At 37.8% G+C, this 25,861-nt stretch overlaps 1 protein-coding gene across 4 annotated transcripts in view; it reads right to left on the reverse strand.

The window, feature by feature from the left end:
• LOC114353432 (uncharacterized) overlaps positions 1-25,853 on the reverse strand; it is a 30,781-nt gene extending 4,928 nt beyond the window's left edge. The window contains exons 1-12 of one of the 4 annotated variants that reach the window (XM_028305446.1): positions 25,632-25,853; positions 23,301-23,440; positions 18,568-18,639; positions 15,358-15,372; positions 14,627-14,780; positions 13,308-13,501; positions 11,485-11,682; positions 8,870-9,025; positions 8,222-8,251; positions 7,877-8,036; positions 6,878-7,053; positions 5,489-5,741 (exon numbers count right to left, since the gene is read on the reverse strand). In XM_028305446.1, the coding sequence (XP_028161247.1) occupies positions 5,489-5,741; positions 6,878-7,053; positions 7,877-8,036; positions 8,222-8,251; positions 8,870-9,025; positions 11,485-11,682; positions 13,308-13,501; positions 14,627-14,780; positions 15,358-15,372; positions 18,568-18,639; positions 23,301-23,440 (1,548 nt within the window). In that variant the 5' untranslated portion in view covers positions 25,632-25,853. Of the gene's footprint in view, positions 1-5,488; positions 5,742-6,877; positions 7,054-7,876; positions 8,067-8,221; positions 8,252-8,869; positions 9,026-11,484; positions 11,683-13,307; positions 13,502-14,626; positions 14,781-15,357; positions 15,373-18,567; positions 18,640-23,300; positions 23,441-25,631 lie in introns of all 4 variants that reach the window. The other 3 variants (XM_028305445.1, XM_028305447.1, XM_028305448.1) reach the window with 3 other exon arrangements.
• Between the last annotated feature and the right edge of the window lie 8 nt (positions 25,854-25,861).

Raw genomic sequence — 25,861 nt, forward strand, 5'->3', positions numbered from 1 at the left:
GTCGTTAAGGCATTCATTGACTGGACTAACTGAGTTGCGATCCTATCGAGTAATCGTTCTATTAAAATGACCCTTGTGAATACTGATTTAGAACTGTTTTTCAATGGGACGACTTCTGAACGTCAGCGAGATCTTGACTGTCAAAATACGTGAATTAGGCCACAGATTTGTATGGTCTGTCACGTCATATTATGACAATGTCACCCAACGCTCCCATACCCCAGGCGCTGACTGAGTTACACGTTATGAGTTTACGTTATTTTTGACAAAAAATATCACATACAAAATAAACAGATAGCTAAGAAACTTTTCTAGAAATATAGTGGGACCAATTTGACCCAGCTAATTATAATAACTCAAAGGTGACTGACTGACTGACATAGTGATCTATCAACGCACAGCCCAAACCACTGGACGAATCGGGCTGAAAGGACAATGGGCAAAATGGTACCCGGCTCCAATAGATATGCTTCTAGTGTCATTTGAAAGGTCTTACCAAGACGAACAACTTTTACTATGACCACCAGCCTCAGATCTGGTTGTGTTCGAAGATAAACATACTTTTTTGCAGAATGGTACCCGGCTCCAATAGTTATGTTTGTAGTGTCATTTGAAAGGTCTTACCAAGACGAACAACATTTACTATGGCCACCAGCCTCAGATCTGGTTGCGTTCGAAGATAAACATACTTTTTGTGTAGTCGAAGTATCACACGTGTCTATCGTATGGTACTTAGGTTATGCGAGGCATGAAGGGTTTACTGCTCCAGCATCCTTCCTTAACTCTGTAATTATTTATAGGGATAATTGTGAAATAAATATTTTTATTTGAAGAACTACTACCCCTTATTAATAAAAAGTTATACCTAGGATGAACCAAGGATTAAAATGACATTTCCATACCAAGCCAGAGTTCAACTAGGGTGTAACTTAATTTTATTAATAAAGGGGTTAGAATTTTATTACTTCTTAAGGATTTAATTATGGGTTGCTGTTAGCTATACTAAATTTTCAAACAAACGGCGAACAAACCTCTTTTCCACAGTGCCAGCCGCGTGCTCAGCCGGGCCCGGCGTATCTCCGAAATGCAGTTTGCTTGTGAAGTATTAGCACATATTGATGAAAAAGACCATAGTTCCATAGGGGCTGGATCCCGCACTCATTAGATTCACTTGATTTTGGAAATTGACAAACGCTTAGGTGGTTGCCGAATTAAAGAACACACCGCTGTTGCGCACGGGCGTCCTTCCGAACTCAAAACTCTTGCGTCACTGGGGGGCGTCGCAATCGCAATCGCGAGCCTCGCTCCATAGGATTGGAAAGAATGTTGCCAGTTTGTGATTAAAAAATGCAATTAAGAAAAGAGCAAATTCCTTCCAGTTTGTGTTGTTTTATCTTAAACTAAAATTAAGAAACTAATAAATTTATTTCGGTACGAAACATACCGCTCACCTTAAAAGTACCGAGTATCTTTTAACAAGACAAAACCTACGATAAGAAACTTACAAGTATCTAAGCTATTTGTAGAGTGAAACCTAACTATAAACCTAAAACTACTCTAGCTTTACTTAGATGCAAAACGTACCTACTCCCTACTCAACAGGAAGAGGACAAATCTTAACAACAGCTCGTTTGAAGAACGACTGTCCAATTTGTAAAGTAACGACCCGACAGATCCCGTCAGGACCTGGGTGTAAGGCGTGAACACGCGCAAGTCTCCACTGCAAGGGAGGAACGTTGTCTTCGCGTAACACCACAATCATGCCCTCACGAATCGGGGCACCGCGATTACTAAACCACTTGGTTGCTTGTTGAATATGATGTAAATACTCAAGACTCCATCTCTTCCAAAAATGTTGAGTGGACTGTTGGATGAGACGCCATCTTGCTAAGCGGCTAGGATTCTCATCCACTAAAGAAATGTCAGGAATTGACGTTAAGGGCTCACCTATTAAAAAATGTGATGGAGTCAAAGGGAGAGGATCCCTTGAGTCTGCACTTAAAACACAAAGTGGGCGCGAATTGAGAATCGCCTCTATTTGACATAAGAGCGTATGCATCTCGTCATATGTCAAAGTTCGTGTGCCGACCACACGATGAAAATGATGCTTAAAGCTTTTAACACCCGCTTCGAATAGTCCACCAAAATGACTAGCGTATGGGGGTTGAAAATGCCAAGTGATGCCTGTTAGCTATACTAAATTTTCAAACAAACGGCGAACAAACCTCTTTTCCACAGTGCCAGCCGCGTGCTCAGCCGGGCCCGGCGTATCTCCGAAATGCAGTTTGCTTGTGAAGTATTAGCACATATTGATGAAAAAGACCATAGTTCCATAGGGGCTGGATCCCGCACTCATTAGATTCACTTGATTTTGGAAATTGACAAACGCTTAGGTGGTTGCCGAATTAAAGAACACACCGCTGTTGCGCACGGGCGTCCTTCCGAACTCAAAACTCTTGCGTCACTGGGGGGCGTCGCAATCGCAATCGCGAGCCTCGCTCCATAGGATTGGAAAGAATGTTGCCAGTTTGTGATTAAAAAATGCAATTAAGAAAAGAGCAAATTCCTTCCAGTTTGTGTTGTTTTATCTTAAACTAAAATTAAGAAACTAATAAATTTATTTCGGTACGAAACAGTTGCTAAAGGACCGACGACCTCATAAAGGTAACGGGAATACGCTGGATGCAGGCTGCAACCAACCGGCCATTGTGGAAATCATTGGGGGAGGCCTATGTTCAACTGGATGTGCTATGGCTAAAATGATCATGATGATGATGATGAAAGAGAATCAAGGGCTAATAGCTTGGGTAGTTCGTCGTAGGTATAATCCTTTCCCTTTCAATGCTTCTTTTAGTTATATTAATAGATTGTAGTCATAGTACATACTCGTATACATGGATGATTGTGTTATACTTTCTTATAATACTTAGTGGAATTACTGCTTTCAAAACGTGAATTAGAACTGGCCCCATAGCAGATATTTTCCTACATCTAAAGGCCTTTTGAAATATATATTGGTTATGGCTATTGGAGCGGGTACTACTTTCCATACATTTGTGCCCATCATCCTTTGGCATGCAGGTAGATGCTATGACGTAGGGATCCGCTAAGAAAGAATTTTACGAAACTCCACCCCTAAGGGGGTAAAACGGGATCCACGCGTACGAAGACGCGGGCGGCCGCTAGTAAAAGATTATAGTGTTTAGAGTTATTTTCATGTAATATATTATTGATTGCCTTATTTTTTATCAATATTATTCAATCTCCCGTCGTTTTTAATGAAGTATCTTTTTCAAGTCGACAATCCACCTAACAGGGGGTCTTGATTGTAACTAATCAGTTAATTTAAGTGCTACTTAAACCGCTACCTTATCAGTCAATCGAGTAAGCATCATTATGAGTGAGTGGCCACTCGCAGTTCAATGATACATTAACAATAATCAAGATAAGATTCTACTTCCTTCCTGCTAATATTCTACTAATGATATAAATGTAAACGTTGTAGGAATGGATGGATATTTGTTACTTTTTCACGCAAAAACTACTAAACGGATTTTGGTGAAACTAATCCCGAAGTAGTGGCAGGGTAAGCCATATTTGGGACTGAAATGGGCCTACATAATAAATGAGTGCGTGATGAGTGAGTGAGTGATTGATGAGTGAGTGAGTGAATGATGACTGTGCAAGTGAGTGAAAAAGTGATGAATGGGTGAATAAGTGAGTGATGAGTGCATGAGTGGATGAGTGAGTGAAGTGATGAGTGACTGAGTGTTAATGAGTGAGTGAGGACTACGTGAGTGAGTGAGGAGTGATTGATGAATGAGTGAGGAGTGATTGAGTGATGAATGAGTGAGTGAATGATGAGTGAGTGAAGAGTAAGTGATGAGTGAGTGAATGAGTAAGTGAGTGATGTTTTCGTGCGTGTATGGGACGGTGTTTTTGTGACAGTCAAACTTCACTGAAACTTCAGATACCTATAATTAAACAAATCATAGTAACTCTTACCGGCTCCAGCAGCGACATGGCCCGCGGCAAGTCCGCGCCCGCCACTCTATAGTCGCGCGTCTGCTCGCTCAGCCCCAAAGCGTCCAGTGATAAGTGAATGAATGAAGAGTGACTGAATGAATGATCAGTGAGTGAGTAAATGTTGAGTGAGTGAATGTTGAGTGAGTGAATGATGAAGGAGTGAATGACGAGGGGGGAGTGATAAGTGTGTAAATGATAAGTGAGTGATGAGTGAAGTGAGTGAGTGATGAGTGAAGTGAGTGAGTGAGTGAGTGAGTGATTAAGTAATGATTGAGTGAGTGAGTGAATGATAAGTAAGTGAAAGAGTGAGTGCTGTGTGTGAGTGATAGTGACGAGTGAGTGAGGTGAGTAAGTAAAGAGTGAGTGAGTGAAGAGTGAGTGAGTGAGTAAAGAGTGAGTAAATGAATGATGAGGGAGTGAGTGATTAGTGAGTGAGTCAGTGAATGAGTGATGAGTGAGGAGTGAATGAGTGATTGATGAATATGTGAGTGATGAATGAGTGAAGTGAGTGAGTGTGTGATGAGTGAGTAAGAGATGAGTGAGTGAGTAAAGAGTGAGTGAGTGAGTAAAGAGTGAGTGAGTGACGAGTGAATGAATGACGAGTGAGTGCAAGACGAATGAATGACGAGTGAGTGAATGTCGACTGAGTGAATGACGAGTGAGTTAATGACGACTGAGTGAATGACACGTGAGTGAATGACGAGTGAGTGAAAGACAAGTGAGTGAATGACGAGTGAGTCAGCGAAGCTTCAGATCCCTATAATGAAACAAATCCTATCTTCTCACCGGCTCCAGCAGCGACATGGCCCGCGGCAAGTCCGCGCCCGCCACTCTATAGTCGCGCGTCTGCTCGCTCAGCCCCAAAGCGTCCAGGATCATGGCGTGCACGTCGTGCGGGGTCGTCAGTACACCAGCGTTGTGTTCCAAGGCTTTCGAAGCTGAAGGCCGCTTCTTAACTACGTTCTCAGCGATGAACGACTTGTAGTGAGGCGAGTGAGTGATGAGTGAGTGAATGACAAGTGAATGAATGATGAGTGAGTGAATGGTGAAAGAGTGAATGACAAGTGGGGAGTGATAAGTGAGTGGATGATGAGTGAGTAAGTGAGTGAGTGATAGTGACGAGTGAGTGAGGTGAGTAAGTAAAGAGTGAGTGAGTGAAGAGTGAGTGAGTGAGTGAGTAAAGAGTGAGTGAATGAGTGAAGAGGGAGTGAGTGAGTGAGTGAATTAAAATGGAGTGAGTGATAAATGAGTAATGAGTGAGAGATGAGGGAGTGAGTGAGTGATGAGTAAGTGACGAGTAAGTGACGAGTGAGTGAATGATGAGTGAATGAGTGATGAGTGAGTGAGTGATGTTTTCGTGCATGTATGGGATGGTGTTTTTGTGACAGTCAAACGTTAGTAAAACCATAGATCTCCGTAAGATACCTATAATAAAAACCATGAACAAATCCTATCTTCTCACCGGCTCCAGCAGCGACATGGCCCGCGGCAAGTCCGCGCCCGCCACTCTATAGTCGCGCGTCTGCTCGCTCAGCCCCAAAGCGTCCAGGATCATGGCGTGCACGTCGTGCGGGGTCGTCAGTACACCAGCGTTGTGTTCCAAGGCTTTCGAAGCTGAAGGACGCTTCTTAACTAAGTTCTCGGGGAGTAGGATGGCCATAACTGGTAACCGTTCTTCTAGACGCCCTTGGAGGGTCTTTCTGACGTTGGCGTATCTGCGAAAGAATTTTGGAATTCGTTTAATAATTATTTATTTGGATAATAGTAAAAAAATATTAGACACGTTATTTTCACTTTTACAAACTAATGAAAATTTAAAGAGATAAAGCGCGCCAAAGTTCAAAAGAAGAGGCCGGTGACGTCAAGGAGTGCTTAAAAATGTAGCACTCTGTGACGTCACATGGAACTTTAATGCACCATAAGTTTATAATTACTTGTTTGATTGACAAATAAAAATATACGTGTCCAATATTTTTGATAATATAATTGAAGAACTATTTTGTTGTTAGAAAACTATCCAATAGAATGATTTACTTAAAAATTCTCCTCTTTCTGTCTGTCTCTCTCTTATACTCTTAAGATGTCTTGTTCAAGTCTCATTTTTGTGGCCAACCAGTGCTTCGAGACAAACATGGGAATTGCTGAGAAGAAGCGGCGCAACAAATGAAGGCACCACTAAAATTGTGGTCACGAATTTGTGTGCATAGTGAATTAGTGAGTGAGTTAGTGCTGAGTGAATAAGTTAGTGAGTGAGTGGGTGAGTGAGTGAGTTTTCTCACCTAGTCCCATGGTCTCCCATGAACAATAACAGCGTGTCCTTATGGCGACCCATTCTTTTGAAATTAGTTAAGAAGTCCACAGTCGCGTCTTCAGCCCAGAATATACAGAATAAAGTGAGTGAGAGAGTGAGTTAGTGTGAGAGAGAGAGAGAAAGAGTGAGTGGATGAACTTGAATGATGAGTGACTTGAGTGCCAATGAGTGACTGAGTGAGTTTTATCTCACCTAGTCCCATGGTCTCCCATGAACAACAGCAGCGTGTCCTTATGACGGCCCATTCTTTTGAAGTTGGTTAAGAAGTCCACAGTCGCGTCATCAGCCCAGGATATCATGTTGATGTTGTCATGCGACACGTGTGTAGAGTGAGTGAGTGAGTGAATAAGAGAGAGAGAGAGAGAGTGAGACAATTAGTGAGTGAGTGACAGGGTTAGGAAGTGAGTGATGATTGAGTGACTGACTGACAGTGAGTGATGAGTGAATAATGTGTAAATGAATGAGTTAGTGAGCGAGTGATGAGTGTGTGATGATTGAGTGACTTGAATCCAATGAGTGAGCGAGTGAGTGTTTTCTCACCTAGTCCCATGGTCTCCCATGAACAATAACAGCGTGTCCTTATGGCGGCCCATTCTTTTGAAGTTGGTTAAGAAGTCCACAGTCGCGTCATCAGCCCAGGATATCATATTGATGTTGTCATGCGTGACGTCAGCAATGAACGTGAATATGAACTTTGGATCCGGTTGGTGAAGAAACTAGAAGAAAACGGGTTAATTTATTTATTTCTTGAGCATATACAGTACGGGAGACCGAGGTAAATTGTAACAGAGGAGAGTTGTGACATTGACGATTTCTGGAAACTTATTAAAAACTATCTAGCTCGCAACAGCGCGTATTTGTTAGCTCGAGACTTTTAACTAAAAAACGAGCACTGTTACGAGCTCGCTGGTAGTTAAAAAAAACCGGCCAAGTGCGTGTCGGACTCACGCACAAAGGGTTCCGTACCATTGATTTATGAAATTAATATTTTTTTTTAATTTAAGTTATTTGTATGAACGATTACGCGGTAATAAGCGGTTTACGATTTACGAGGTATTAAAAAAAAACTACTTACTAGATCTCGTTCAAAACAATTTTCGTTGGTAATTTTTATAGTAATGTACATCATAATGTTTTTTTAGATTTTTCATTTTCTTATTTTAGAAGTTAGAGGGGGGGGGACCAACTTTTTTCCACTTTGGAAGCATCTGTCACGCAAACTATTCGGGTTAGAAAAAAAGTATTTTAGAAACCTCGATATCATTTTTGAAGACCTGTCCATAGATACCCCACGGAATTTTTTGTATGGTCGAAAGGGGGCGCGTCTCAAACCCGATTTGGGAACCAATACTTTAGATAGATAGACTAACTAACCCGGCGAACTTCGCACCACCTATATTCATCAGAAATAATGTAAGATTCTAATGCAGAATGAGTTTTTCAAATCGATCCTAGTTTCAGAGCCCTTAGTGTATAACAAAAAGAAAATGAAATAATGAAAGAAAAGACAACAAAGTTAATTTTAAAGACCATAAATACCTGTTCAGTAATGTTCATCATTATTCTATGCCTAGGCGTGTCCCCCACACAGTACGTCTGGAATGACGTCTTAGCGTCCTCCTGGAAGAACGCGCGGAGATAATGATCCGCCGGCTGCCCGTTGAAGCCGTTGAAACGGTACTGAAACGTGCCGATCCAGGGACTGTCCTCGTAGTAGGCCGTACGGTAACTGTGTAAGGAAATAGTTTATTAATAACGCTTTTAAAAGCCTATTTGCAAAAAAAATCTTTGGACAATTTCACACAGTGCCATCTAGCCCCAAAGTAAGCAATTAATATGCTTGTGTTGAAGCCATTGAAACGGTACTGAAACGTGCCGATCCAGGGACTGTCCTCGTAGTAGGCTGTGCGGTAACTGTGTAAGGAAATAGTTTATTGTAAGCGCTTTTAAAAGCCAATTCTCAAAAAAAATCTTTATAAATATCTTTGGACAGTTTCACACAGTGCCATCTAGCCCCAAAGTAAGCAACTTATATGCTTGTGTTATGGGTGCTAGCTTAACGGATATACTACTTATATACTTTTTAAATACCTCGTACATAATATACATAGTAATACCCAGACCCGTCACAGAAATTAAAATAGTCGGCCGTTCGGTGTAATGGTTCGAAACGGACTACTATTCCGGAGGTAGCGGGTTCGATTCCCGCACAGTACAAACATTTGTGTGCATGAACATATTTGTTTGTATTGGACTGGGTGTTTTCTATGTATAATATGTATATGTATTTACAAAAAAAAAAGTATTTAAGTATGTTTATATCCGTTGTCTAGTACCCATATAGTACAAGCTTTGCTTAGTTTAGGACTAGAAGCGCAGTATAAAATGTTGAAAGATATTTTATTTATTTACTTATAACACAAGCATATAAGTTGCTTACTTTGGGGCTAGCTGGCGCTTTGTGAAATTGACCAGATTGTTTATTTATTTAATGAACTGATGATGATGAAATAAATAGAAAATACTTCTCACCCATGCTGCTTCACTCTGTGGAAGATAAACTTTTTGATGTCCAAGGTATGGTTGTTGTTCTTCACCTTCTTCCTTACATCTGGCATCTCCAGCTCCGTATAACCACTAAGGATTGGGAAAAGTGCCGCCGGGGTACCGTCTCCTACGATGTTATAGCTGGTGAAGGTAAACGCTTGTTAGGTCGGCAATACACGGACCGCTTGAAGCAGTCAGGGTCGACAGCTTCAAGCTGCGACTGCACAGTCCCCCTGTCATTGAGTTTGGTGGGACAGTTCAGCGTGGGTCAACTATACGTGGCTGGTGGACGTGGCAAAACTGGCAAATGTTAACTTGACAAGTGTCATTTTTTTTTTTAGTTGTATTTTTTTTTTCTCTCTGTCTGTAGCATTGGTTTTTGTTTTTGACATGTGTATGTATGTATTATTAATAATATTGTTATGTTTTAATTTAATGAATGATGTATTTTGTTATTATTTAATTTTAATTTTTTGAATGATTAATTTATGGTTTTTATTATTTTTTTTTTTCTTCTAATTTCTTTTTTTTTTTTTGTATAGCGCTGCAAAAGGCACCCACTGAAAATCAGTGTCTTGGCAGTCACACTGTCAAGATATTACTGAGTGGGTGACCTTTTTTGGCAACTTAGTTATTATTTTTTTGCGTATGTCTATGTTGCCTGAATTTGTTGTTGCCAAAATAAAGTTATTTTCTTTCTTTCTTTCTTCTTTCACAGTGAACTGCAGAGTTCTATGGACGCACATACACGAACCGCTCGAGCAGTTGCAACTGATTCGGGCGGTCGACAGCAATTACGGTGAATTTTCATCGTGCGGTCAAGCAGTCGCCAGCCACACACTGACTGCTCGAGCTGTCGACAGCTCTCGCGCAGTTACCTCCGCCCACTTTCTTCATTCCACGGCGCGCGCGCTTGTGATTTGTTGAGCAGTTCATACCAACTGCTCGAGCAGTTACCACTGGCAGCTTCAAGCTGTTGACTCTTGACTATAAGAGTGGTCCGTGTATGTTGATCACTGACTAACTGCTCGAGCTGTCCGTGTTTGGCGGGCCTTAGTGTGATATTTTTAAGCATTATAACCACAGATCACAGACACTAAAGGGAGATGTGACAAGGGGGCGGGGCCGGTGTCGCAGCAATATGCCCAAAAACAGAACACATTGCTCGCGACAGCAATGATGACAGCAGCGATGTCATACAGCGTGTTAGGTAAATGGGTATATGAGCCGACACTAGCCCATGTTAACATAATATGCATATAAATGGTATGGTGAAGTCAGAAAACTGATATCATCATTTTATTATTTTACTTTTCATACATATCTGATTTTATAAATTTTATTTTTCTCTAGATCTGTATATTGACGGATTCGTTAATTACCCTAAAATTTAAAGTTACCCATGTTGACCGTCGGTAAATCCCATAACAAAGTTTTTACCAACTTGTAACCTACATTATCCTCTCATGTTTAATACATTTGTATACAAATACTCGAATATTTGCGTATAAAATTACGATTATTATGATTCACCAAATAATAATTTCCTGTGGTAATACTTCTGATAACAGTAAATTAACGGATTTAGTACTTGATTGATATTAAAGAATAGATACAAGTCATATCAGTTTGACAAGATTAACTGGTTAAATTGAATTGTGTCGTAATCTTTGTGATAAGGAATTGATGTATCTATTCTACTAATATTATAAGGCAAAAGTTTGGCTGTCTGGATGTTTGTTGTTACTCTTTCACGCAAAAACCACTGAACGGATTTTGTTAAAACTTTACAGTATTATTGTTTATAACCCAGAATAACATATTCATATAGGCTATAATTTATGACGATATCATTTCAGCCACAGGACGTCCACTGCTGAACATAGGTAACCTCCCCCAATGACTTCCACATCGCACATATGACGATATGTGACAAATAAACTTCAATAAATAAAAAAGACGTGTCTAAAAAGCGCCATCTATCGTCATTGGTTAAAATCTACAGCGCTGGACAAACTACTGTTTTTGACGTTCGTAAATATTCATGCGGGGGAAGCCGTGAAACGCCATCTATCAACATGATATCTAACGGGGGTAAAACGAGGTCCACGCGTACGAAGTCGCGGGCAGCCGCTAGTACTAATATAGTACCTTTTTCCTGTAACTGATATTTTTGTTTTTATTTATTTGTTTCCGAAATTTGATCTAAAAATTGCTAAACTTTTTTTTCTTGCATTATTTCCACCGATTTTTTTATTTAGTATTAATATCGATTAATGTCTTTAGTCTAATGAAATAAATTTCAGATCCAGATAATGTTTAGATAGCTAGTTACGAGCCGCCAAAGTTTAACAAGTCACGATAAAAATTCAACTTAGAATTCGATTTATATAAAATAGTGGTAATAATGGATTGCCAATGATCTTAAAAACATCTATAGCTTCTCTTTTTCCCAATGATATATCACATGTAGTAATGAGATATTGAAATTCGTCAAAAATTCAAAGTTTAGAGAACAAAAGGGAATAATAATACAAAAATATCCTTTCTAGATTAATGGTCCTTCGAGCCGGATAACATTGAAGAAAATTATGACTTACCCGTGCAATATCGTAGCCTCCATCTGCTCCACGATATACTTGTGTGTCTTCGGCATTCGACGAATGAACCCGTTCTTCGACAACGAATCGTAGCCGAAGATCAGCACACTTATGGGATCTGGATTCTTTGGAGGCGGGATAGATGGGAGGTCTTTTCTGTAACCCACTGCGACTCCGTTCCATTTTGAGGGTAGTATTCTGAGAAAAAAAAATCAACTACACTCGGCATCAAATAAATCGCACCTCCCGCGACAAGCACTTATCAAACGTATGCATCCCCACTTCCCACCAACATTGGTACCATTTGAAAGCCTAGTTCTAAACTTCATTTCATTAAAGGAAAGGTTTTTACCCCAAAAATGTGTCTTTACAAGGATCCAGAGTCCCTTCTTCAAAAAATAGGTAGTTACGCTATAGCCATTTTTTATGACTATAAAACTGTTAAGTTGGGATTCATCGCTATCCATCTGTTAAAGAGGACACGTGAGATCTTTATTTGGTTTTATAACCATTAAAATTGGTCTAATTGATCCCAGAGGTGAGCCTAAAGTGGGGTCTATTTTCAAGTTACATTTATGGTAAATGTTAATCATTTATTTAGAAATGAATTGTATTTTTCTTTAAGGAGATTTATTGGGCTTACTTAACACCAATATTGTTGGGGTACCATGATTGTGTCAGAAGAAAATCTTTAAAGTTCGCGTCGCGGCAGGTGCGGTTTATTTGATGTTGAGTGTATATTTCTAACAGGACTTTCTGGTAGAAAAAAGTATTGTGAGTACATCGAGAAAGTTTGTAAGGATGGATATTTATCCATTTATATGGACCACCATACATTTGTATGGTGCTCTTTCAGGGAATAGGTAATTTCATTGGACGGATTTCGATGAAACTTGACAATGTTGTAGCTCATACATCGAAATTATATAGGGTGGAATTTTGTTTAATTTTTTTTTCTATCTGCAGTATTAAGAGTACTTCCCCTCCAGGTGGCATTACAAAAATTCCACCCTGAATATACTTGGCGTCACGTAAAAAGAGCGGTGTTCTTTTGAACTATCATTTTCTGTTTTGTGTTTTCTCTCTGTCTCTTTTTATTTGTCAAATATTATAGTTGAAACTTAAGAGAACGAAGATACAAACAGAAGCTAGTAACTATTGAAGTGCCCTATGTCGTGTAACTAGCTAACATTTTCGTCTTGTTTCTGTATTTGATTTCAAATCAATATTCATTTAGTCAGTTGACAGAGAACAAACTCTATGGCGAAACACCGTTTTGACAACTCATACTAATTTCACTGGTAGTGACCGACCTCATGTTTTTCAAAATAGGATCAACATGCAAAAAAGGTGTAAAAACGGTATATGTAGTGTGAATACTTTCATGCGACTGTCAGTTTATCGAACTTACGGAGACCGATGAGCTACTGTGTCCTTTTTATCAGTAGATAAGATAAATATGATAGTAATTCACGGAATCCACGATTCTTTTATCGTTATCAATGTTCCAATTTAATGTATTTTGTCTTTTTCAATCTTTATTGTACGTAGGTCTCTCACTCGGTGGACCGACGACCTGATTGAAGGTCGCGGGAAGCGCCTGGATGGGGAAGCGTAGAACCGGACCTTGTGGAAATCCTTAGAGCAATTTTTTGTTCCAGTTTTACCAACTCAGCGGTTTTCCCCACAAAGGGGGAAAAAATTAATGGGTTGGGATTTTTCTCACAATCTGGGGGTAAATAAGTGGGATGAAATACTTTTGGACAAAAATTGACCAGCAATGGACATCTTTTAGTTGGAAGGAATATACAAAATACACTTACGAGTTCAAATGTGTACCCACACACTTGATCTTGACATGGTCACTCTTGGTCAGGGTGTATGGATCGGTCATATACACGTCGACTGGAGAACCCAAGTAGTACTTCTGATCGCTCTCATATATTATGTCCCTGTACGTGCACACTATATCTCGCGTCGTGTCCAAGATTTCTTGCACTACCCTGCATTCTGAGAACTGAAAAAAAAATACGATTTTTTAATTTGATGTGCTCTGGGTTCAAGCCGTTTTAACGCCCGTTTCCCATATTCAATCCTTGTCCAAATCCGGATTTCAACTACATACCTACTGCCCTGGATTATAAATAGCATGCCACCTGAGTTCGTGAAAGAAATCACTGAGAATCCTAATGTAACCGTCTCTTAGTTCTTTGTTAAAATAAATGAAAAAAAACTGTCAATTTTAATTCAGTTTTAGATGGAATATCCACAATTTTCAATGCGTTTCATGCAATATTGTTTGAATAGTCTTAATATAAACATTATAAAAATGTATAAACATCGTAACCGCAGATATTTTGACCAACAACATAACCTATAGAAAAGCATTAGGCCATAGAAAGGTAAAGACAGATATTATCACAGATAAGGAATTAGTTATTTAGGGAAAGTACATACTATCAGTTGCGTTTTCACGATGAAACCGCAAAATATGTAGATAATCTTTGGAATTTGAAGATTAATCGTTTCGTATTAAATAATTTAATCGTGACAGGTAGATAATTAATTATGACTTGATTACTCATACCCTTAGATAAGTCATTGGAATCTTTTTTTAGAACTAGCTTTCGGCCCGCGGCTTCGACCGCGTGGAATTTTGTCTGTCACAGTAAAACTTTATCGCGCGCGTCCCTGTTTCAAAAACCGGGATAAAAACTATCCTATATCCTTTCCCGGGACTCAAACTATCTCTGTGAAGCACCAAATCGAACGCACAGCGTTGAATAGAGCTCTGTGATTGGTTCGTGTGTCACCCTGTGCGTCCGCGCGCACTGGGAGACCTCATAGTAATGTTAGACAGTGACGCCAACTGATGAGCGCTGAAGCGGTAGGAGGGCGCCACTGTGGCACACCAGTGGTGCCAACTGTTAGTATAAAATGATAATCATTTTTTGGGCTGGAAGACGTAGCTTGGGCAGGCCTCCTACTAGGCGGACCGACGATCTGGTGAAGGTCGCGGGAAGAGCCCGGATGCGGGCAGCGCAGGACCATTCATTGTGGAAAACCTTGGAGGAGGCCTTTGTCCAGCAGCGGACGTCATTTGGCTGAAACGAACGAACGAAGCATTTTTTATCAGACTTACATAGCATTTCACCCAATCTTGGCCTTTGCATGTCACCTTCTTTGGTTCCTTAAGGAACTGGGTCACCTCCTTGTTGAAAGGGTCTAGAACTGGTATCTCACAGCCCGTACCTTTATCGTACTTTAATGCCTCTTGTAGTTTCTTTTCTATGAACCTGCCACCAAAAAAATAATAATTTAAACCTTTTTTAATAAAAAAAATAGTTTAAATAAAAAGTAGTGTTTTTAACATGCGTTTCAAAAATTATAGCTAGGTAAATATATAAGCGATTAACAATCAAAATGGTCGATTCACACATATCAGAGAAGCCACAGTTCCGTCCAACATGTTCGATCAGTTCAAATGGGACCATTCCCACCTCTCGTTCCCACCGCTGGAACTCCTGTGTAGCCAGGATCTACAGCTTGATCGCTAATAACCCAACCAGTGAAGGTCAAGTTTCTTCCGGAGGAATGTTAAATTTTCGCTAAATTCCGTATCAGTGCTTTAGTGTTGCATCAGTGATTCGCATTTGCGTACTACTGACACTCAGTTCACGGAGCTTCAGTGATACGTCCGTGATTGCCGATGTCAGAAGTGACACTGAGAGCATTGTGTCGTCACTGACACTGGTGTGAATGGAATGTATAAAGGAATTAAAAAATATTTCGCATTGTGCCAGAGACCAGAACTGAGACTTTACGGAATATGGAATCGACCCTAAAAACTAATAAAGTATCAAGACTACTTACTCAACAATAGAACTTCTGCAATAAAAAAAGCAAAAAATACTTTAATTTCATTCAACATGCTTAAATCAATCAACACAAAAAAACAATCAGAAAAAAATATGCAAGAAAAATTAAAAATTAATGGCCAAAAATATAGAATACCCTAAATACAGATTTTTAACTGGGTAGCCAGCTAAATAATTTTATGCGTACATACATACTATAGATTTAGATAGATAATAATGGTACTTAATTAACATAAGAGATAATTATTAATAATAAAACTATCTAACTACTACCACCGCAACTACTTTCTAATTACACTACTACTACTACTAATGTAAATCAAATTTTAATGGCAAAAAGTAATTTTATTTTACGATCTGAAAAATATATAGAGTTGTCAAGCAAGCGGTCCTTGAAAAAGTCTTGCTAGACATACAATACCATAGAGTAGATAGATAATCGAACAAGAAGGGCTATTTATGGGTTATTTTTTCCATTTCATAATATGTATAGAAACCCTAAAAATGGAATCATAAAGCTTTTAAGTGTAATTTTTTCTCGGCGATAAAATTAGCAATAAAGTATATAATTAAGAAGAATCATTAAGATTGTTATGGGCTCTTAGTTCATTAAATCTCACTACTATAAACTTTATCAACCGTTAAATGAACTATAGGGTTTAAAAAAATGCATTAAAACCGAAGGATAGGCTATCTGTAAAATCAAATACGTTGTGAAGTTGAATCATTTTTTTAATCATCTATATTAAATGACTATAATTATAACATAACTCCATGTTTATTTTAGAAACATTAAAACTTATTTTTATGCAAAATTATTTAAAAAATGTAGTTCGAAAAAGGTTGCAAAAAAAAGAAGAAAATTTTCTATCACAGATTTCTAGAAGCTTTAGGCTTTCAGAGCACTTATTAACGCGCAAAATACAGTTGACTCTACGCAATTTTTATAAAACATTCCCTAGTGTTTAAATGGTTATAAAATAATAACCTACAACACGCAATCAGTGGGTACTATAACCGTATTCCTGTTGGTTTACGTTATGATAACGCGTTACAACTGCTAAAAGGCTATAAAAACTCTTATCAGAGCAAAATACAACGTTATAGGGCTTTCCTCATTTGTAATGCAGAATCTTTAGCATGATTTTAAGATATCTTTCCCTGCAGCCACTCTTTTTTCTTCTTCAGTCATTCTGAGAATAAATAGTGTTTAAATTCCTTTCAATTATTCATCTTGACCTATGTTACTGTCTCCTGAAGTACGAGACCTGTATGACTGCTTTTTAAGTATAAATCGGAATAAAATATTTTATGATCTATATTCCCACCAATGCAATCCCTATATACTTAGGTAGTCTACTACATATTTGCTGGTCAATAATACATAATTACCTAACTATTTAGCTAAGACTAAGTTAATCCCTGAAAAGTTTAGAAAACATGGTTTGTTATAATACTCTTAACGGAGACTGAAATAAGAATTATCTAACTCCATTTCTTGATACATTAGAAATGTTTAATAAACTAACGCGCTATATGAAATCATAAAGTATCAACAACAATAAACTTCTGCATTTACAGCTGCGTATGACAATACTAATGCAGCATAAGACCTTGAAACTGCAATAAACTAACACAATAATTAATTAAGAAATCTTTTGGTATTCAAAATGTGGTGTTATATTGACCATTACATCAAGGTTAAAAGCCTACAAGGATTTAGCGACAGATATAGCAAAGGAGTGCTACAAGGATCAATACTGGGTACACTACTATTTAATATGGTAGAATTTAATAATAAGCTTGATATTATTATGAAACTTGGAAAAAAGTATGACGGCATATAAAGAAAAAGCGCCACAGAGTAAAGAAAGAGGATAAATGTTAAATAGCCTACAATTCATTAGTATTATCAACTTCCAACCAAAAAAGTAAACACGTTAAGTGTTAGTAGGTTAGTCTCAAGGTGATTGTGATTCTGACACACTCCGACTCTGTGACTAATTTAATTTGCGTGTAGACTGTGACGCTTTGTTCAACAAAACGTACTAGAGTCGGAGTTCATAGCTCGATTTTTTCAACCGACGAACTAAAATGGCTTATGGACGAATAGTCGCCTACGATAATAAGTCATTTTTTTAGTAGGGTATTTGACGAACTTTTTAAGAACTGTCAAAAAGAGACTTTCCCATAGATTTTGTCGGGCAATACACGCCGATGACGTCACTATTTTACCAACTCAATTGGCTAACTTTAATCAATTACAAAGCCACCATCTTCATTTAAAGTTAATTTAAAATTAATTAAGACCAGAATTAAGTGTTTTAAAGAAGTTGTGCTTTAGAATTACTTTGAATGGAGTTAAATACCAAATTGAAATGTCTAACTCAAACTTAAGTTAATATTAAAACTCTTGATAAAAAGTAAAAACAGGAAAAAATACCGATATAATAAAATATAAACCACGCGATCGCCTGACGGTAAACAATAAACAAATATCGATCGTGAGCATAGTCTGCATTTTAATTAATTAATTTGCTTGTTACTAGCTAGAATCATCTATGGTATATAAATAAATGGCTTTTGTTCCATATACATTTTGGGACAAATAAATCGAACCACTGTGTTCTCTACGTTTTGTCTATTAGTGAAAACCGTATGAAAATCATTTCAATAATTTTTGAGCTTATCGCGTATAAAAAACAGACAGATGCTACAAATGACTTTGTTAATTAATATCGGGACTATTCCCACCTCTAGTTCCCAGCACCGCTGCAACTCCTGTATAGCCAGGATCTACAGCTTGACCGCCAATAACCCAACCAGTGAAGGTCAAGTTTGTCCCGGGGGAAAGTTAAACTGTCATTGGACTCGCAACGAATTTAATCAGAAGACCATAGGAGGAGTTGGAAGTTAAGGTTCGACTTATATAATAATGTTTTGTAAAATAATGGTTGCGTTAGACTAAATGTATCTTAGGCTCGAACAGACGGTGAAACGCAACTGCAACGAAACTGCAACTTCTAGTTACTTTTGAGTTGCATCTAAGTTTGAAAGATTCAAACTGGTCGCGTCATGTGTGGTCTCTCAACGGACGCTATGGCAGAAACTTAGATGCAACTCAAAAGTAACTAGAAGTTGCAGTTTCGTTGCAGTTGCGTTTCACCGTCTGTTCTGGGCCTTAAAGTTATTAATAATGCATTACCTTTTTAGGCCAGCCAAAACCACAGTGCCATTGTAGTCGGCAACTATTCTACCATGAAACTTCTCTACGGTACTAAAAACAAAAGGTGCGAGTGAAAGATGTAGCACAAGTCCTTGTTATTTAAGAGTTCTTGGCATGTCCATGCATGAAAGCCATGCGTTCATGCAAAATCAAATATTGCATGATCATGCAAACATAAATACATTCGCAAACAAAATACATCTTCTGCAAATAGGTTTCAAAAAGCGCGTACGAGTGTACGCAAAGGTGCCAACACATTATAGCATTTACTTGTAACAGAACATCGAATCGCATTTTAAAGGTAGACGTAAAAACTCCTGTGTTAAAGAGTCATTGGTATTAATTTTAGTTCTCAAGCTGTTTGTGTGGGACCAGCACTGAAATCTCAAAAAAATCCGTGTGATCGGACTAAGAAGTACTTTCTTTTTGGCCCTATACAAAAGTTATTGAGCTTTAGGAACAGACCTTTTTACAGCTTATAAAAGTTTTAAAATGACGTCACTTTTTATGAAGAACCTATTTATTTTGATGTTGATAACACTAATCCTGTAATGAATTATATCATTTGTCATAAAGTACCGAATTTTTTGCAAAATTGATAAGCAGATAACCCCCGGATAATAACGGTGCTTCGGTGCATTCTTATCGTTATGTTTGATTATTTAAAGTGTGCCACTTTTGGGACTTTAACAGAAAAAAGTATGCGGATCACATATTATAAACATAATAGATAAAGAATATTTTATCTGAGAGTGAACGTTGTAACCGTTAACTGATTTTAACGGACTTTGATTTTTATATTAAATAAACAATTTACCCAAGCTTGTACAGATAACAGATAGCTAAAGTACGGCCATCGAGAAACGATACCAAATGTAAACAAACCCAATATCATGGTCATTTGAAATAGCAGGGGTGCATAATTTTTTAATAGTTAGATTACATATTTTTGTAGACAATAATATAGTTTTAAAAAATATCTGTCAAAATGTCTGAATTATTGTATAATGTAGATTTAAATTAATAACAAGAATAATAATAACATTTCTGCCTCACAATATGCCCGGTGTATGGCAACAGGCCTACCCCTTTTTCATAGAGACTTAAATATATCGGAACTAGCTTTCCGCCCGCGGCTTCGCCCGCGTGGAATTTTGTCTGTCACAGAAAAACTTTATCGCGCGCGTCCCTGTTTCAAAAACCGGGATAAAAACTATCCTATGTTCTTTCCCGGGACTCAAACTATCTCTATGCCAAATTTCATCAAAATCGGTTGCGAGGTTTAAGCGGGAAAGCGTAACAGACAGACAGACAGACAGACAGACAGACAGACAGACAGACAGAGTTACTTTCGCATTTATAATATTAGTTGGGATAATAAAATAAGAACCGACAAGTAACAGTTTCACCCTCGTGAATTGCAACAACTATGTATACTAAAATGGATGTCCGAATGTTGACGAACCCGTCTAACTTTGACATATTTTGGCGGGAGAACGAGACATTACGACAAATACACAAGATGGGAAGAGACAGAATAGATTGTCAATTCGAAAGTCGAATCGACCTTTTGTATCGCTTCTCGTTGGCCGTACTTTAGGAGTCGAACTGTTCGCCAGTAATCGGCCGTAATCGGTCGGATTTTTCATTATCATTATCATCACAGACGATAGCAATAACATTATATATTTTTGTTCCAAAATCGGCCTTATCAGAAGAACATAAGATAGTACGGTGATTTAACGGATAAACAAACTTAACGTTTGAACTAATTGATCTCTTAAGCTAGTCATCATTACGCTAATATTTGTCTCTGGAGGGATTCGAATGCGCTTTAGACGTAGTAATCGTGGTCTGGATTAAATTATTAACGGGGCGTGCGACATTCCCATACAAAAATGTCACGCCCCGTGCACGCCCCGTAGTTGTGTGAATGCACCTTTAAATGTTGAAAAGAGCACTGTTTGAATGTTGCTAGAATTCATTATGATTATAATGCTGTCCAAAAACGTATTGTTTGGTACAGCAAACAAGGATACCCATTGTTATTATACGAACCTTGAAATGTATGCAAACACGTTGATATTATGATTATGAAAGAATTTCATCAGTGTTAAGTTTGACGAAGTTGTTCTTAAAATTACGTATTTTTAAACATTATGGGCCTTATTACAAAAAGTTAAACGCGCGTTGAACACTTGTTTAAATTGAGCTTTAGTATGGAAGTGTCATTTCACTGTCACTAAGACAGTGGCGCCGACTGTGACCGCTGAACCATATGCAATCACCAGTTTGGCGCCACTTTATTAGGGCTGTCGACAAGGGAGGATATTGTAATACTGTAATAATAGAGTGGGCCAACTGTTTACTGGCAATTAGTGGTGACTGAGTTTGTTCCGGCGTTTCTTTTCAGCACTTGCCATATGTTTGTCTCGAAGCGCTGGTAGGGCCCAAAAGATAAGGAGACATGTAAAGTGCCCCATAAGGGCTACCTTTTCTTTTTTTATTATTTACTATATTTTGACGTTCATAAGAGCCACTTGCGGTCTAAACTGAATAAATATTTTTGATTTATATTGATTTTGATTTTTAAAACTAAATAGATGCGAGCCATTCAGCCATCTAAGGAGTGCCTAAGAGCCTCCTACCACCACGTATGTTGTAACGAATGTGCGTCAGAAATGATATGAATATCACGAACACACTTTATCATAATTAAAATAGCCATGAAGTTAACGGCGTTATGGCAGCAAGGCCAATTATTAAATGGATGCCTACACCAATTCAATTGACTTTAAATTGAATTAATTTCGTTGCGAATTAGGTACCGACCAAATGAACATTTATGTGAAAGCAAAATAGTTTGTTTTGATCGCCATTAATTAACGAATAGTGTATAAAAACGATTGAATAAAATTATGAAAGCAAACTTAAAGGCGATTTGTACTATACTGTACTATTCGCTCTCATGCGGCATTTTCATAGACATGCGAGCATTCACAAACGCTTCAAAATATACTAAAAAAATAAACATGCTGTCTGTACAGTCACAGATTTTGATACAGCAGGAATAAAGCTCAAGTCAGCATCCTCCTTTACACTAAAGCCTTGTATTCACTAGGACAAATGTCCCGCAGTGTTACGAAAATACGCAAGAAAGAAGAAACGGGGACGTCCATTAATTACGTTAAGACAATTTTTGCAATTTTTTAACATTCCCGCTCCCTTGGTGAGATTTTTCCAATTTTTCTCGCAATTTTACCCTGTTATTTACAGAAAAAAATTACGTGATATTTATCGAGACCCCCCCTACTCCCCTACATGAGATTTAGTAAGGTTTTTCTTAAACCCCTCTCCCCCCTAAACATCTAACATAGTAATTAATGGACGCCCCCAAAATGACTAGCGGCGATTCGCCCGTCTTTGCTTGACATTCTGAACGACACACGTGCAGGATGTTTGTCTCTTATTGATAACCTTATTATTTCTTTTTGATAACAGTCAGCATTTTAAACTTGATTCCTTAACCATTTGCATACAATTTTTAGCCATAATATCTTGGCATAATTTAATTACGCATAATATTTTGTATTTAAAAAAATAATATACCACCGCTTAGGGATGGCCCAAGACACCTTAGCCTATTTGTCACTATATCAACAGAGTTAGTTAGATAGATAGATATCAGTTAATTTAATATTATGCGAAAAAAAATGCCAGTCTTTATGCCACATTATAGTAGTAGTAAAAACATGCGAATGGAAGGGATCCCTTTAAGCTTGTAGGCTTTAACAGGGGTTCCCAAAGGGAAGGCCCCAGGGGAGGCGCAAAGACCTTCAAAGGGGGCCGCAGGCCATCTGTGTAGTTAAGTATTATAAAACCCGCGACCGCTGAGAAAATGCATTCCAGACTGCTCGATACGACCAATAAATAATCTGAACTGGAGGATGGGGGCGCGGATAGGGTTGCCAGGTGTCCAGCTTAGCCGGACATGTTTGGCTTTTCACGGTTTTGTCCGGCCAAATATTGGCTTGTCCGGCTTTTGTTAGGCTTTTATGTGGCTGCCGCGCCAGGCGAAAGTCGAGCTACAGAATAATATCAAACTCACGCATCAGGATGTTAGGCAACCGATGATAGTAGATATGATATAGTTGATAACCGATGATAGTAGGTAGATAGTACTCACTAATTGCACAGGGGGCCCCCGTGACATGTCCGGCTTTTTGGGTAAATAAATCTTTGGACAATCTTTGGACAATTTCACACAGCGCCAGCTAGCCCCAAAGTAAGCAACTTAATGCTTGTGTTATGGGTGCTAGCTTAACGGATATACTACTTATATACTTTTTTTTTTTAAATACATAAATATTATACATAGTCACACCCAGACCCGTCACATTAATTAAAATTCATCATTTGAATTTCTGCCCGGCCGGGAATCGAACCCGGGACCTCTCGGCATAGTAGTCCGTTCTGAACCACTACACCAAATGTCCGGTCAAATGATGCACAGAGTCCGGTTTTTGTGTTTTTGGACCTGGCAACCCTAGGCGCGGATTGCTGTATTTTGAAAGGGGGCGCGTATCAAATAAGTTTGGGAACCCCTGCTTTAAACAAACGCTTTTGGAATTTAGCCAAAGAAGTTTTTAAAATATAGAGAGTAAAAACAACATAAAAGGCACAAAAACATAATCAAAATCTGCTTAACTTACCTTCTTGTGAGATCAAGGTTTGGTTCCTGAGGCAGACTGTTGCTGATCATTACGTAGTAAATCAAACAACCCATGAGTATGATGAACATCACGACTTGGTTTCTCCGTGAACGGTACCATCGTTTAATCATCACTGTCATCTACAAATATTAAAAAGGAATAGAATAGGTTTATTAACACCATAAAAAAGACACAATATAGAAGAAAAAAACAACAAAAAACACAATATGTATGTAGGCTATTAAAACTGTTGATGAGCACCTTCATGCTGTATAACGTAGAGCTGGCTAGCTGGAACCGCTATGATAGAACTGTCATTTATATTCAAATGTGATGTTGTCTTTAGCTGTGTAATGGCTGTGCCGAACTCTCTATTGTAAATATTCTACGTGTGCTTTGATACCAATATATTTATTATGTTACTACCAACCACTGTGTTTATTGCTCTGTAGCGGACTTAATATATCCCTAACAAAAACAAAGAGGTAAAGGTGAGAAAAAACTGTGCCAATAGGCACCCACTCAGCATTTATCATGACATGCTCAAAAGGGCAAGTCATGAAGCTGGTCTTCCGTGGACAACCTTAATTACTGCTAAATTCAAAACTATATGTAGCCTACTTTAGGAAATTGTTGGAGAGACAACTGTAGTGGAGTGTGTAATATTTTTTTCTTACAAGATAGGTATTATTTTAGAATCACAACTGTAGTGTTTTTTCTTTGAATATTTTCTTTCTTTTGAGGAGTGTAGAGTGCCAAATTGTAATCTTGACTACAAATATTTCATGCATTTAATAATTCTTCACAATAATCTTTTTATGTCCAATTTATCACAAACTAGATAATACTGCAAGAAACCTGGGCTATCAAATTATGCAAATATACCTACTGCATGTTAAAAAAAACATATTATCTGCTGATGCTTCATTAGGTACATGTGCTTAATTAATGAAAGTTTTATTTGCTGATACTATGTTGATACAAATTTTTATGATATTCATAATGAACATAATAATATCTGGACTCAAACAGGAACTGGGCTGATAGTATTCGCCATAGAAAACTATACTCTATTGAAATACTTTTAAATAAAGGGTCATTGATAAATAATGAACGATAAAGCTGGAACTAGTGGATTGTTTAACTATTATTTCAAATAGTAACTACAAAAAATACATTCAAATTGGGACAGGCAGTATTAACATAACATAACAGTTAAATATTAAGTTATTGGTGCATTAAGATACCGTTTATTGAGTTATAGGTAGTTGTAGCAGAGCTGTTCGATTTCAACAAAGGTTCACATTTACAAAAATTTCTCGTTGTATTTGCAAAACCTGGTCACTGTTTACGAGCCTACAGCCTGAGTAAACGCTGCAATCTTATCAAGTTCGTCTACATCTCTCTGGTACATTTATCTTATGCTCACAAACCTAAGTTTGTTTACGCAATGATTCTGTTAGCTATATAGCTACTGCTAAAAGTAGGTCTATAAATTTTGCAGGAGGAAAACTACTATTTCTTTACTAATGAGGGTTTTCGCGAATAAAAGATTCGCTAGATGGCGGGACGTGGATGTGGGGTCTTACTGCTGCGTGATTAGTGGATTTTGACATATCTGTCAATGTCATGTCAAAAATAACCAATCATGCAGCATTTGGACCTCTTGTCTACGTATTGCCATCTGGCGGGTTTTTCATTCGCGAAAACCCTCATTAAAATACTGTTATGTCTAAAAACCCAAGATTACGTTCATTTTGCCTACTTCTCTCTGTTATAATACATGTTTAATTTCAAATTGTAAAGTCCTAAAGGAATACAATGATTGTAATGTAATGTTAATAATACGTAATGTGACTGTGAGAAAATAATTAATTTTATTCTAGGCTTAGATTTCTTAGTGAGCAAAATAATGACTGTTGACTGTTGCTATATCTGAATACATGAATGCAATTAAAATTAATATTATTTAATTTTCTGACTGTATAAACTCCGATCCACTTACAATTTTATAAAAATAAAAAGGCAGCAACTTTAAAATTGCGAGTAGCTCCATATTTATGGAAAAATAACACCAATCACAAATAAATATTAATATTTTTTCACAAGTAGACTGCTGCATTATTCTGTAAACCATGTTATAATAATAATATTACGAAACGATCAAATCTCGCACCAGTTATTGCAGATTACGCCTAAACAATTTATGAAAACTAGTTATACACCACGGTTTTTTTGAAAATTATTTATATAAAATTGTTCCTTTAAATAGTAAAATATGTAATTATATTTAATAGGCTAAATATGGACAAATAATAATATAAAGCTTACCAGTAAATTAGCTAAACAGGAAAATCACTGGACAAATCTGCACCAGTGATATTTTTGCAAAAAGTATCGATTTTTTACGAACCAGTGCGCTACGAAAAGTTCACGAGCTTCACACAAAACACACGAGCACTCCTACGCCCACTAACGCCTAATAATACACTCAAAATGATATTAATGCGATAAAAACTGATAAAAACACGAAAATCATCTGCTCACTTGCAGGCTGACAG

Source organism: Ostrinia furnacalis, unplaced genomic scaffold (assembly GCF_004193835.3).
Source record: "Ostrinia furnacalis isolate ACB-3 unplaced genomic scaffold, ASM419383v2 OfSCF1657, whole genome shotgun sequence".
Classification (NCBI taxonomy): Eukaryota; Metazoa; Arthropoda; class Insecta; order Lepidoptera; family Crambidae; genus Ostrinia; species Ostrinia furnacalis.